The following is a 15,265-nucleotide window of genomic DNA, read 5'->3' as shown; positions in this document are numbered from 1 at the left end:
CCAGAGGATGTTGGCAATTTGATCTCTGGTTCCTCTGCCTTTTCTAAAACCAGCTTGAACACCTGGAAGTTCACGGTTCACATATTGCTGAAGCCTGGCTTGGAGAATTTTGAGCATTACTTTACTAGCGTGTGAGATGAGTGCAATTGTGCGGTAGTTTGAGCATTCTTTGGCATTGGAATGAAAACTGACCTTTTCCCGTCCTGTGGCCACTGCTGAGTTTTCCAAATTTGCTGGCATATTGAGTGAAGCACTTTCACAGCATCATCTTTCAGGATTTGGAATAGCTCAACTGGAATTCTATCACCTCCACTAACTTTGTTCGTAGTGATGCTTTCTAAGGCCCGCTTGACTTCACATTCCAGGATGTCTGGCTCTAGGTCAGTGATCACACCATCGTGATTATCTGGGTCATGAAGATCTTTTTTGTACAGTTCTTCTGTGTATTCTTGCCATCTCTTCTTAATATCTTCTGCTTCTTTTAGGTCCATACCATTTCTGTCCTTTATTGAGCCCATCTTTGCATGAAATGTTCCTTTGGTATCTCTGATTTTCTTGAAGAGATGTCTAGTCTTTCCCATTCTGTTGTTTTCCTCTATTTCTTTGCATTGATCGCTGAAGAAGGCTTTCTTATCTCTTCTTGCTATTCTTTGGAACTCTGCATTTAGATGTTTCTATCTTTCCTTCTCTCTTTTGCTTTTCGCTTCTCTTCTCTTTACAGCTATTTGTAAGGCCTCCCCAGACAGCCATTTTGCTTTTTTGCATTTCTTTTCCATGGGGATGGTCTTGATCCCTGTCTCCTGTACAATGTCATGAACCTCATTCCATAGTTCATCAGGCACTCCTATCTATCAGATCTAGGCCCTTAAATCTATTTCTCACTTCCACTGTATAATCTGAATCCTAATGAAACGATGACAGAAATGCTCCCAGAAATTTATTAAGAGTCCACAAAGGGTTACTTATTTGGCATTAACTTTTCCTTAAATTATTTTGCAATATTATTGTTATTATTACCCATGTTTATTGCTAAAGCTTTAGGGAACAGTGACTCCCTTTCATGTCATTTTGCAGGATGGTATGAACTCACTATAACAATATTACTAACCTGGTCTTCCTTTGAATTTTCCATCTCTGCCCCTTCCTTGAATTTTGCCAGTGCGTTCTTGAGGTCCTGAGATGTATAGGTATTGGTGTTGATGTCCAGCCTGTCCAAAGAGAAGTTGAGAGTCATGAGGTGGGTACCATCTTTCCCAAGAAAGAACACCCCTCCGGATGGCTGGCACTCCAAGGCCAGCTAAGCCAGGCTAACTCACAGGACACTACCCACCTTTGCCATGGGTCAGCCAGAAGTCTAACCTTGATGATCTCACCTTGAAGCTAGAGGAGGAAAGAGCTAAAGATGGGGTCGCTTCATAAAAGAGGAGAAAATGGCAATGGGGCAGACAGAAGCCCACTGTGGACAGAGAGCTCTCCGCCAGTTACTCAGGCAGAAGCAAGTCTGGAATGTCTGTGCAATGCTGCTCTCTCAGCAGGTGCCAGAGGAAGACCTCCTGGGGGACAATGGGGCACAGACGGAGGACATAACATGTACCCTATATATAACCTTCTCCCGCCCAAGCGTGTGCCTAACCTGATTTGACAAGCCAATCTATCTTTACAAAAACAGGCTGAATAAATTCATACCTTTAAGACAAACCCCTGAGCACAGACTATGTGAAGGGAGTACGAGTCAACCTGACAAAGGAATGGGTTTGAGATATGAAGAACTAAAACCAAGGCCAGCCTCCAAGGAGAGGGACGAAAGGAACCAAGGTGGACATAATGTCAGGAAGCTGGCAGAGACTAGAGTGGTATCTTCAGAAACAGTCCTGGAGCTAATCCAAGCCACAATTCATCTGACTGGAGAGAAGGCATTTGTGGGGCAGCGGGGTGGAAGGCAGGTTTTGCCACCAGCACTCATTTCAGTTCAGTGAACAGAGGTAAGGAACAGTGATACATACAGACAAAGGGAAGTGTGGAACGTGGACTGTGCATGGCAAGACTGTCCGGCTGGCAGTGTGGGGAGAGGGTGGTCCAGGTATCCCTGGAGATACAGCAGAGATCGGGGAAGAAGGGGCTAGTGGACCACTCTCTCTGTTCCAGGTGAGATGAGTACCTCAGTCTCATGGCCCAAGATCCTAGCCAGCCTCAGCTCTCATGAGAGGTTCTGTCTTTGATTCATCTCAGGGACCCCTTAGAGCCCTCAGAAAAACACTTCACGTCTTTAAACTCCAATCCTCCTAAACTAAATAATATTAGTTAATAATTCCCATTTACAGAGCACTTAACCATGTGTCAGGCTCTGTGTCAATCCTTTAAAACTAGTATTTCATTCAAATCATTACCACAGTCCTACCAAATAGGACAGACAACACCTCTCCTGTCAGAGAATCACCCACTGCCAGCCGCAAGAGGATGCCACTGCCTTGATCCTTACTCTGAAGAGGGCGTGAAGTATTTAGGGCTATAACTTTTTAAATTTTTTTATTTTTAATTGGAGAATAATTGCTTTGTAATATTGTGTTGGTTTTTTCCAGCCATAGGTACACTATGTCCCCTCCCTCTGAACCTCCCTCCCACATCCCACCCCATCCCACCTCTCTAGGTTGTCACAGAGCACGAGGTTTGAGCTCCCTGCGTCATACAGCAAATTCTCACTGGCTATCTATTTTACATATGGTTATGTATATATTTCAATGCCTCTCTCTCAATTCATCCCAACCTCTGCAACCCCCATTGTGTCAACAGGCCTGTTCTCTAATGTCTGCATCTCCACTGCTGCCCTGCAAATAGGTTCATCAGTACCATTTTTCTAGATTCCACATATATGCATTAACATACGATGTTTTTCTCCGACTTACTTCACTCTGTATAATAGGTTCTAGGTTCCTCCATCTCATTAGAACTGTATGTGTTCCTTTTATGGCTGAGTAATATTCTATTGTATATAAGTACCACAACTTCTTTATCTATTCGTCTACAGACATCTAGGTTGCTTCTGTGTCTGAGCTATTGTGAATAGTGCTGCAATAAACACTGGGGTGCATGTGTCTTTTTTGATTATAGTTTCCTCATGGTATATGTACAAGGCTGTAAGGAGCAGATTCTCTCCTCCTTTCTCCAAGACTTAGGAGTAACCCCATCGTGTCTACTACATCTCTATTTACTGTATAAAGTCCCACTCTCCCAGGCCATCCATCATCACCCACTCTTAGCCCTAGCTGCTGCTACTGCAGCTAAGTCACTTCAGTCGTGTCTGACTCTGTGTGACCCCATAGACGGAAGCCCACAAGATTCCCCCGTCCCTGCGATTCTCCAGGCAAGAACACTGGAGTGGGTTGCCATTTCCTTCTCCAATGCATGAAAGTGAAAAGTGAAAGTGAAGTCGCTCAGTCGTGTCTGACTCTTCGAGACCCCATGGACTGCACCTCCGTCCACGGGATTTTCCAGGCAAGAGTACTTGTAGCCCCAGCTACACACACACAAATGTACATGTGTGCCTGCATGCGCACAGGCACATGTACAACTATCCTCAGCTGGTATTCTCATTTTATTCTTCACTAAGAGAAACAGATGTTATCATCAATAACTCATTCATCTTCCCATCATCCATTCTATATACCAGTTCAGTTCAGTTGCTCAGTCGTGTCCGACTCTTTGCGACCCCATGAACTGCAGCACGTCAGGCCTCCCTGTCTATATACCAACCTGCACCTAAATCTACATTTTCTGCTTTCCCTACTATTAAAAAGGATGACGGTGTCCCTGCCCCTGCTGCACTTAGGGTAGAGATCCCACTTGCCTTTTCAAAACCTTTAACTCCCAAAATTATACCACACTCCCACCTGCCTGCATCATCAGGTTTTCCTTTGGTTGGAGTATTCCCATCAGCATACCAACACCCCTTTGACTCCACAATCTCTAATTATCATGCCATTTCTCTGCTTCTGTTCAGATTAGGTAAAACTTTATGAACACATTGTTTTCATTCACTATCCACACCTCCTTGAATGCCAGATTGCCATATGCATCAACCTGGATTTTGTTCCCAAAACTCCACTAAAACTGCTCATCAAAATTACCAATAATCAATGGTCAAATCCAATGGATTCTTCACTAGTGCCTGTTCCTCAACCACTCAGCAGCATTTACACAGTTCACCCCTCCCTCCTTGAAACACTCTCCTTTCCTGGCTTTTTGTTGCCACATTCTCTGGGATTTTTCCTCTTCCTTGCCCCTTCTCTAACTCTTCTTGCTGGTTCCTTATCTCTTACCTGAATCCTATATGCTGGAACACCTCAGAGTTCAATCTTGAGCAATCTTTTCTCTACCTCTACATTCTCCGTGCGCGCGCGCGTGTGTGTGTGTGTGTGTGTGTGTGTGTGTGTCTCAGTCTTGTCCAACTCTTTGTGACCCCATGGACTGTAGCCCACCACACTCCTCTATCCAAGGAATTCTCCAGGCAAGAATACTGGAGTGGGTTGCCATTCCCTTCTCCAAGGGATCTTCCCAACCCAGGGATCGAACCTGGGTCTCCTGCATTGCAGGCAGATTCTTTACTGTCTGAGCCACCAGGGAAGCCCCTCTAGTATTCTTGCCTGGAGAATTCCATGGACAGAAGAGCCTGGTGAGCTCTAGTCCATGGGTCACAAAGAGTCAGACACAACTGAGCGACTAACACTCTCCCCTAGATACTTCAAAATATCTATCAGGCAGTGATGCCTAAAATTACATCTTTGACCCAAACCCTTCCCTGAGTACCAGCCAGACTCCTGTACAACTACTGATACATCTTGGATTTTTAACAGCCACCTGAGACTTATTATACCTAAACCATAGGTCTTGACAGTTCTCTCCATAAATCTGTCCCCCTCTCAATCTTTTCTATTTCATTAAATAGTACCTTCCAGTACCTGGTTATGCAAATCCCAAATGAGGCTTTACCTGAACCCCTACTGCCCTTTTTCCAACCCCTAAATTGTAAAGCTATTGCTGCTGCCTCCAAATTAAATCTCCAATTCATCCACTCTTTGTTACACACCACAGACTAAACCACCTCACCAACTGAAATGACATTCTAATTGTCTCTGTTCATCTTTTGTCCACCTTCAATCTATCCTCGGTATACATAGCAAATATAATGATCTTGCTAAATTACATTAAATAATTCTACCCAAAATCCTCCAATGGCTCAGCATTACAATTCTACTTAAATGAAGAACATTCAACATGCTCCTCAAAATTCCACATGATCAGGCCCCTCATACCTTTCCAATCTCATCTCATATTAGTCTTCTTCCTTCTCCTACCCATTAATCATCCTGATCATTTTCCTTTTTCTTGAATTTGACAAAGCCCTTTCCTTAACAAAGCCAGGAACTCTTCTTGTTTCTTCTGCCTGAATTGCTCTAACTCTAACCCTATAAAATTAACCTTTTGCATGACTAAGTGCCCCTCATCCTTCAGGTCTCAGGCTTTGACAAGGTCTTCTCAAACCGTCCTTTCTATTGGGTTGCCCAAAAAGGTTGTTGAGTTATTCACAAGATGGTACAGAAAAACCTGAATGAACTTTTTGGCCAATCCAATAGCCTCCATCAGGGATTTATCACCTCATTTCTTCCCTAGTATTTATTATAATCTATAATTACCTTACTTGCAAACTTATTTCTCTTTTCCTGCTTGCCAGCCTCAATAAAGCTGGAGTCTTGTCTGTTTTATTTACTACTGTATCCCCAATGCCTGGCACACAGGCACTCAATAGGTCTTTTGTGAAATGAATGGTGGAATAAGTAAATGGTCCTATCCATGGCCCACTCCCTTGACTATTATACCATATTATACTATGGTAAATGCTCTCAACAGGGCTTCCTACATGGCTCAATGGTTAAGAATCCACTTGTCAATACAGAGACACAGGAGACGCAGGTTCAATCCCTGGGTCAAGAAAATCTCCTGGAGGAGGAAATGGCAACCCACTCCAGCATTCTTGCCTGGAACAATCCATGGACAGAGGAGTCTGGAGGGCTTGAGTCCATGAGCTCACAAAGAGTCAGACAGGACTTAGCAATTAAACACACACAAACAAATACACAACCCAATATGGAACAACTTGGATGCAGTTTGGTCCTCTAAATGTAAGAGGATGACTCAAAAAGCTGATTGTTCCAAGGCAAAAGATGTACTATGGAGAAGTTGACAGGGATACAGACTAAAACCAGTGAAGATGGCAATGTCTAATACACAAAGAGCAAGAGGAACACCAGTTGAGAGCCAACTGTACACTGAACTCAGCAAGTGCCCAGAGACCCCTCTGGGACAAGTCAGAGTAAGGAGACCTCTTCTGGGCTTTAGAGGTCACAGGAACTGTAGCTCTAGGTAGCAGTGTGGCCAGTCACATGCCCAGCAGGACTAGTGGAGAAGCTGCTGTGGATTAGGCTGAAGGGACTATCCCATCTCTCTAGCCAGTGGTCCTTAACTTCACAGGATCACCAACTTCTTTGACAGACTGATGGAAAGCTGTGGGTCTTGTTTCTCAAAACAGTTAAGTCAGTAAACAAAATATTGTAACAATTTGAAAATTAGCCCTGTCCTTTGGTCTCTGTTCCCGTTCCAGAACTGAAGAAACAGGAAGACACTGTGAAGTGGAATTAAAGGAGCACAGAAGGAGGTTCACCGCAAGAGACTCACTGAGCTCATAGCACTGAACACCCTCAACCACCTTGTCAATGTCTTTGGGTTTCTGTTCAAACAGATTTGTTGCTAGTTATAAACACTGAAAAGGAAGAAGACATGTCCAGCTTACCCTGGAAGACATTCCAAGGCAGAGCCCTCAGAAACATTTCAAAGGAGAAAAGTAAAGAGGCGGAAGTAGGAATGAATATTCCTCTCTCATGGTGTCTCTACTATAGACCACATGGATGGCTCTCTTTCTAGTCTAAAAAGACAGGAGCAACAGGTGAAGCAGTAAGTGCTCCTACTGATGATCTGGTGGCTCAGAGGGTAAAGCGTCTGCCTGCAATGCAGGAGACCTAGGTTCAATCCCTGGGTCGGGAAGATCCCTTGGAGAAGAAATGGCAACCCACTCCAATACTCTTGCCTGGAAAATCCCATGGACAGAGGAGCCTGGTGGGCTACAGTCCACGGGGTCGCAAAGAGTTGGACACGACTGAGCGACATCACTTTCTTTCTTTCTTTCACTGATGATCTATGTATGGCCAGGTATTGGAGAAATTACTTTTCATAGTATTAAAACCAACAAATATTAATAAAAAAGCACCAAACTGACCAAGTTCCTAACTCAATATTCTTAAACCAGGGAAAAAATAGGTTTCTTATTCAAAAATAATACTTGGCTTAGATGTGAGAAAAGACTTCCTAAGTACTTTGAGACACTTTCCCTAAGTACTTTGAGACATTGAAAGATGTATATGCATGCTAGAAATGGAGGGATATTGACAGGGGTTACAACAATGAGATTTGATTCTTTCTTTGATGGTTCTGAGAAAGTAATCATCATATAACCTGTGTTACTCCAGGTACATGCCCATCTGGAGAGGCAGGGAAAAATAAAGATCCGTCCCACTTTTAGGTGACTATAAGGACGACAAATAGCTCCTTATTTTACAGATCATAATACAAAATTGAATTTTCTGATGGTGAAAAATGCCCAAATCTGAATAAGCTATTTTGTGATCTTGTGAGTGCCACATGGACAGGATGGATGACCTTTTGCCAGGTCCCCTCTGCCTCATCTCTAACTTCAATATATTGCGAAAATAATAAAAATCCAAGGACTGAGTAACACTAACCTTGCTCAATCCATGATTGATTCCCAATACTTACATGAACAGGCATATCTCAGAAATATTAAGGGACTGGTTACAGACCATCACAATAAAGTAAATATTGCAATAAAGTAAGTCACATCAGTTTTTTGGTGCATAGAAGCTATGTTTACACTATAGTCTATTAAGTGTGCAACAGCATTATGTCTAAAAAAACAAGTATATACCTTAATTAAAAAATACATGACAAAAACAATATAAGCCAAAAAACCAATTACAATAGTTACATCAAAGATCTAATCAAAGAACTAATCATAGATCACCATAACAAATATAATATTAATGAAAAAGTTTGAAATATTTGAATAACTGAAGAATTACCAAAATGTGACACAAAGACATGAAGTGAGCAAATGCTGTTGGAAAATGGTAGCAATAGATTTGCTCAACACAGGGTTACCACAAATCTTCAATTTGTGAAAAATGCAGTATCTGAGAAGTGCAACAAAGTGAGGCGCAATAAAACGAGACATGGCCATATTAGAACAGGGACAGGAAACTATTTGTAATAACCAGATAATATTGTGGGCCTTATGGGACGATTTTCCCAACTACTCAACTCTGCCAGTGCAGCAGGAAATCAGCCATGGACGATACATAAATGAATGAACATGGTTATATTCCAATAAAACTTTAATTATGGACGCTGAAATCCAAATTTCACATAATTTTATTCAGTCATGAAATATTATTTTTTTTTCAACCATAAAAAACCATTAACAACCACATAACTTGTGGGTCATACAAAAACAGGCAGTAGCCCCAATATTTTGCAGCAGGCCATAATTTACTGGTCCTTGTGTTAGAAACTTTATGGTTGGTATTTATACTGACCTTTCAAACTGCACAATTCCAACAGCCCCTGTAACCCCATGCCTCAGCCTCCTCCTCCCTTACACAGGAAATAGCAAGCAAAGAAAACTTTTAAGTCAAAAAGAAAAAAAAAAAAAAAAAACATAAAAATAGAGACTATGAATTGCCCAAAAGTAAATCAACTAAACTGATTATTAAAAAGTAGGCAATTCTTACCACTGGAGAACTTTTATACTATAAGAAAGCCTGTTTTAAGACGAAAAGTTACTCTGAATTAAAGACTTTAAAATGCAATTTTATTGTCCACTAAGGAAGTATTACTGTAAAGCAGAAGGCCTAACAGGCCTGTTTTAATGAATAGATGACTCATCTGGAATCAGCGCATTAATTGTTGGGATTCAAATGGGTGCTCTTAAAGTACTGGGAAAAAAGACTTCATTTTTAAAGCAGGTTAAGCATTCCCCTACAGCCTTTTTTTAAAGTATCAGTTTGCTTTGCAAACTATTTCTTTCCAAAGACCATAGAAATAAACATCCACAAAACCCTGAAATATTTATCATAAACTCTAAGCTATTAAATTTCAAAAAATTTTAAATCCACATGTATTTGGGCAAGAAATAATACATTAAAATGGAACTGATGAACCTATCTGCATGGCAGGGCTAGAGACACAGATGTAAAGAATGGTCACAGGCCGGGAAGGAGAGGGTGGGACGAATTGAGAGAGTAGCACTGACATATATACATCACCATGTATAAAACAGATAACTAGTGGGAAGCTGCTGTGCAGCACAGGGAGCTCAGCCAAGTGCTCTGTGGCGACCTACGGCAGTGGGATGGGAGTGGAGGGTGAGTGGGAGGCTCAAGAAGGAGGGGGTATATATACACATATAGCTGATTCGAGCAGATGTACAGCAAAAACTAACAACACTGTAAAGCAATTATACTCTAATTTAAAAATTAATTTTAAAAAGGAACAGTATATTGTCATTACTCTCAGCATTATAGGGTCAATGCTGTCAGTCTCCCAGTCCCCAGGCTTGACACTGTACCTTTTGCCTTTTTTCAACCCTTTCAAATTAGTTTGAAACTTGTCCTCATCTTGGAGTTTCACTTCCCTTGCCCCAGTCTGGAGATTCAGCCGCACGTGGGATCCTGCAGGAACAGCCTGACCTAGAAGCCAAGAAGACAGAGAAGGCTTATGAGGTATATGGTACTTGGAGCGACACTGCAACATGAAAAATTCTTTCAAGGGAAGCATACAGCACAAGTTCTCTCGGAATGTTCAGGTAAATCCTGAGTGTAAAAGAGCAATGATGTAACAAGAATTCAAGTTTTCTCAATTCTGGGAAGATGACAGTGAACTACAAGCTACACCAACCACCGTGCCCCCATCAGAGAACCAAGGAGCCAAGGAATCACCAGGCCAAGACAACTGTTTTCTGTTCCTGCCATCACACTTCAGGAGGGAGTTTCTTTACCTTTGACTAAAAATTAAAAGCCAAGTTGACTACATAAGTGTATGTGTGTGATGATCCACTTCTAACCTCAAATCCATCCATAAGGCTTCAAGATTTTTTTAAAAAAGGTATGTTCAAGTAGAACGGGAAAACCTTTCTCTGCAGAGGCTCCCTGAATAAGGTTAAGTCAGGTGTTAAATGACGTAGGAAGTGAGACCCAGACTGGGGAAAAAGTGAATCCCAAACAGATGGAGTCCTTCATGCAAAGATTCAGACTCAGAAACTGACAGGATGCATTCAAGAGGCAAGGAACAGAAGAGGCCAGAAGAACTGGAAGGACTGTGGAGGCTGATAGCTTGAAGCACTACTTAAAGCCCAGTCTGGGGTAGGAAAATAAAAGTAATGGCTGAGGAAGTTGGTTCTTCAAAGAGAGGAGGCCAAATCCTGGCAAAAACAACAAAAAACTGATAACTTCTATTCTATTCCTATGATCATGGGCTAAGAGGTAACTTCTTTAGCATTAACCCCATCTTTAAGTTCCCTGGTGGTCTAGCAGTTAGGATTTGGTGCTTTCACTGTTGTGGCCCCAGTTCAACCCCTGGTCTTCAATTGAGATCCCAAAGCCATGCACGACAAACAAAAAAATCCCATCTCCAAATGTATGAAGCTAAGCAGATCATCCTTGATATTCTCTCTACTTTACATTTCCCATATCCAATCAATCTCCCAAATCTCATGTTTTTCCTGCCATGTCTCTCTTGAATTTACATCCTTCTGTCTTCCCCACCACTGCCCTTAGAACCATCACCATCTCTCTTCCAGATACTCCCAAAGCTTTCCAACTGCCCTCTACTAACTATAATTACCTCCTAATCAAACTACTCTTTACAATGAATGATTTTTTTCAAAATACAAATCTGATGATGTCATTCCCCCACCTCAAACCTTTTAGTGGCTTCCTACAGTTCTTAAGGATGAAAATCCTCACACTGGTCAATGAGGCCCTGTTTAGTATCTAGCCACTGTCTGCCTCTTCAAACCTGTCCACTCCTCATTCCCCATGCTCTAGGCCACAATGGCCTTTTTCCATTCCACGAAAGGAACCATGCTTCCTCCTACCACAGGGCATTTCACCTGCTGTTCCCTTTACCCAGAACACTCCTTCCAACCCCAGCCTCCATCTCTTCATTCTTCCAATCCCAGCTGAGAAGGTGAGAGGCATCCTCTATTTCCCCAGACCAGATCTGGCTGCCCCCCAAAGGCTTTCACAACACCATGACCATTTTTCTTTTTCTTTTTTTTTGACCACACTTGACAGATCTTAGTTCTTAGGCAGCTTGAGGGAGCTTAGTTCTCCCACCAGGAATTAAACCCAGGGCCACAGCAGTGAAACCACTGAGTCCTAACTATTGGACCACTAGGGAACTCTTTACCATGACCCTTTATTCAATCACACTTATCACAATCAATAGTTATATCTTAAGTTTTTTATTTATCTGGCTAATAAAAATGCTCACCATTTTATTCTCAGGGTCTATCACATATCCAAGCATATGGCAAACCCTCAATAACTATTTGTTAAGTGAAAAATTAAAAATGGAAGTGAGAAAATCCTAGAGTTATCTAGTAGTATAAGGAAATGACAACAAAGATTTTCACTAGGGCAAGTAGATTCATAATAATCAGTAGTCATGTGGATAGTTATTTTTAGTAGTAAATTATACTAATACCAGTAAGAATAATAGTAACAATAATAATACCTTGAATTTTCAGACTTTTGATCAAAAGTAGAAATAAAAAAGAGAAAAAGTACATGACTTTAAAAGTTCAAGAAAATAACAAGTTAGACTGTGCTAAACTGGCCAAGGAAGAGATTAGGATCTCATGTGAATGAATTTATTTTATTTAGGGAAAATTCCAAAATTACTCCCTTCACATAAGCCACCACAGGGGGCAAGAGCAACCACAATAACATTAACTTAAAATATGGGTTACGCTCATTTAAAATACATGAAACCAGCTGTGGCAGCAGTGGCAGAAGCAACAGAAAACCCAGTATTTCAAATGTTTCCACCCCACTGGGAAAAAGGCCAAGTTAGAGAGAAAGTGTGATCTGACCTGCTTCCTTCTAGAGCCTCTGTGAAGGGAGCAGAATACTGGAAAAGAACAGAGCAGAGCCAAAAAGTCACCAGATACACTTAAGGAATAGGAGGTAGAGGAGAAGGGGATAATCAGAAAATAAGACAGGAAACTAGAAAGGCAAAAAGGCCTGCAAAGCCTGCAGTGTGTTTCCCTAACATTAGCTCCCAGAGGGGGGAAAATATGAGTGGTAGATTGTATCACTGTCACCAGTTCTGTTCCATCCACCCCCTGTGCTGGGTGACCTCACAGTCCCTCCTACTAGGAGCAGTTTCTCACCCTTTGACTTTGGACTTGGCCTATGACATGCTTTAGTCAGCAGGATGTTAGCAAATGTGCCACAGAGGTTTGAAATGTGTTTGTGTGTTCGGCTTGTCTCAGAATTGTGTATCACTGTGAGAAGAACATGCTCTACAAGCATTCTGGTCCAAGAGGGATAAGAGACCCATGGAGCAGACCTGGACCCAAATTGCAGACTGGAGCTGAGCCCAACCATGGTCAGCCAAGTCTAGCCCATATGCAGACATGTGAGCAAGAATAAATGACTGGATATCTTTTAAAACCTTTTACTTTGAATTACTTTTAAACTTCAGTTCAGTTCAGTCGCTCAGTCGTGTCTGACTCTTTGTGACCTCATGAATCACAGCACGTCAGGCCTTCCTGTCCATCACCAACTCCTGGAGTTTACCCAAACTCATGTCCATCGAGTCGATGATGCCATCCAGCCATCTCACCCTCTGTCATCCCCTTCTCCTCCTGCCCCCAATCCCTCCCAGCATCAGGGTCTTTTCCAATGAGTCAACTCTTCGCATGAGGTGGCCAAAGTATTGGAGTTTCAGCTTCAGCATCAGTCCTTTCAATGAACACCCAGGACTGATCTCCTTCAGAATGGACTGGTTGGATCTCCTTGCAGTCCAAGGGACTCTCAAGAGTCTTCTCCAACATCACAGTTCAAAAGCATCAATTCTTTGGCGCTCAGCTTTCTTCACAGTCCAACTCTCACATCCATACATGACCACTGGAAAAACTTATACAGAACTTATAAGAATAATACAGAGAGTTTCCATACATCACTCACATGACTTTTCCCAGTGTTAATATTTTACATAGCCATAGACAACTACTGGGAAACTAATACTAGTAATCAAACTAAAGACCCTTTTTAAACCTTAACAGTGTGGAAACTAAGTGGAAACTTAGTGGAAACTAAGGTCCTATTTTGTGCTATGATCCCACATGGCCCATGGTTGTTATTTCTCCCTAATTTCCTGCACTTGACAACAGTTCCTCAGTCTTCCCTTGTCTTTCATGACCCTGACACCCTCAATAAATACTAATCAGTTATTCAGGATTGTTTGGGTTTTGTCATGATTAAACTCAAATCATGCCACCTTGACAGAAGCACCAGAGAAATTATGTCATGCTCTTCCCAACACATCATATCAAAGGGTTCATGATGTCAACATGTCTTATACTGGTGATACTGGTCTTGATCAACTAACAAAAGCCATCTCTACTAAGCTTTTCCATTGTGGTAAACAAAAATCATGGCAAACTGTGGAAAACAGTTTGGCATTTCCTCAAAATGTTAGACAAAGAGTTACCATATGAACCAAGCAACTCTGCACTTAGTGTATACATAAAAGAACTAAAAAAATACGTTCACACAAAAACTTTTACATGAATGTTCATTGCAGCATTATTTATAATAGCCAAAATGTGGCAAAACAACCCAAATGTCCATCAAATCTAAGGAATGAACAAACAAAATGCAGTCTAGCCATTCAGAATACTATTCATCCACTAAAAGGAATTAAATACTTTAGATCATTATGCTGTATCTCAATAAAACTGGAATAAAGAAGTAAATCAATAAAATACACAATAAATAAAAAAGGAATGAAATACTAATATATACTAGAACATGGATGAACTTTGAATGCATTACACTAAGTGAAAGAAGACAGACACAGAAAGTCATATTATCATATGACTCCTTTCATATGAAAGGTACTGAATAGAAAAATCATCAGACACAGTAAATTAATGGTTGCCAGGGGCTAGAGGAAGGGAGGAATGTGGAATGACCACTCATAAGAATTATTTCTTTTGGAGGGGATGAAAATGTGGTGATGGTTGCATGATAATGTGTGTATACTAAAAACTCCTGAATTGTTTAAAGAAAATCATGGGAGAAACACTCTGAGATTATACAAATCCCCTTTTTCCTCAAACCTTTGCACACAATTAAGGGAATCCACTTGCAACAATTATCACTGCGGTGATGGTCTATGAGCAATTTTTTTTGTAATTAAAATTTTTCATAATTATATTTATTTACTTTTGATTGATGATTGCTTTATAATATTGGTATGATTCCTATCATACATAACCATGAATTAACCATATCTGTATGTATGTCCCCTCCCTCTTGAATCTCCCTCCCACCTCCCACCCTTTCCCACCCCTCTAGGTTATTACAGAGTCCCAATTAATAGCAATTTTCTACTCCCTTCCTTACACATTTATGAATTGAAATTTCACTATAAGGAAAAACTGTCACTTCTCCATATACTTATTTATCTTATCAATATGTTCTCAAAGATATTTTATTCTATGAGTTATAGTCCAATACTATCATTATTTTGTTGCTCGATTTATTTCAGTTTTGGCAACTAGGAGCTTCTTCAGGTTAACTCTTGTGTTCCTTTGACAAGTCCCTTTTGTCCATCATTTTCTTTTTTCAAGTATTTCCTTACTTTCTGGCTCCAAAAGAAGCTCCAAGTTTATCTTAAATTTTCCTTTCCCCAGCCTTTGAATCAACCATTTTTCAAGGAGTTCTAGTTCTTTTATCGAAGAACAGTGTTTAGAATCCACTATCTGCATAATACCTTGCCAACAAAGGTCCGTCTAGTCAAGGCTATGTTTTTTCCAGTAGTCATGTATGGATGTGCGAGTTGGACTGTA

General features: G+C 41.1%; 1 protein-coding gene across 4 annotated transcripts in view; it reads right to left on the bottom strand.

Moving 5' to 3' along the window:
• Positions 1-15,265, bottom strand: part of SIL1 (SIL1 nucleotide exchange factor) — a 246,058-nt gene that overhangs the window by 98,547 nt on the left and 132,246 nt on the right. For all 4 annotated transcript variants that reach the window (XM_006070833.3, XM_006070835.3, XM_006070832.3 and 1 more), the window contains exons 4-5: positions 9,752-9,872; positions 1,109-1,208 (exon numbers count right to left, since the gene is read on the bottom strand). In XM_006070833.3, coding sequence (XP_006070895.1) covers positions 1,109-1,208; positions 9,752-9,872 — 221 coding nt within the window. The remainder of the gene's footprint in view (positions 1-1,108; positions 1,209-9,751; positions 9,873-15,265) is intronic.

This window comes from Bubalus bubalis, chromosome 9 (genome assembly GCF_019923935.1).
Source record: "Bubalus bubalis isolate 160015118507 breed Murrah chromosome 9, NDDB_SH_1, whole genome shotgun sequence".
Classification (NCBI taxonomy): domain Eukaryota; kingdom Metazoa; phylum Chordata; class Mammalia; order Artiodactyla; family Bovidae; genus Bubalus; species Bubalus bubalis.
The sequence above is the reverse complement of the archived record's forward strand: the minus strand, read 5'-3'. Positions and strand labels throughout refer to the sequence as shown.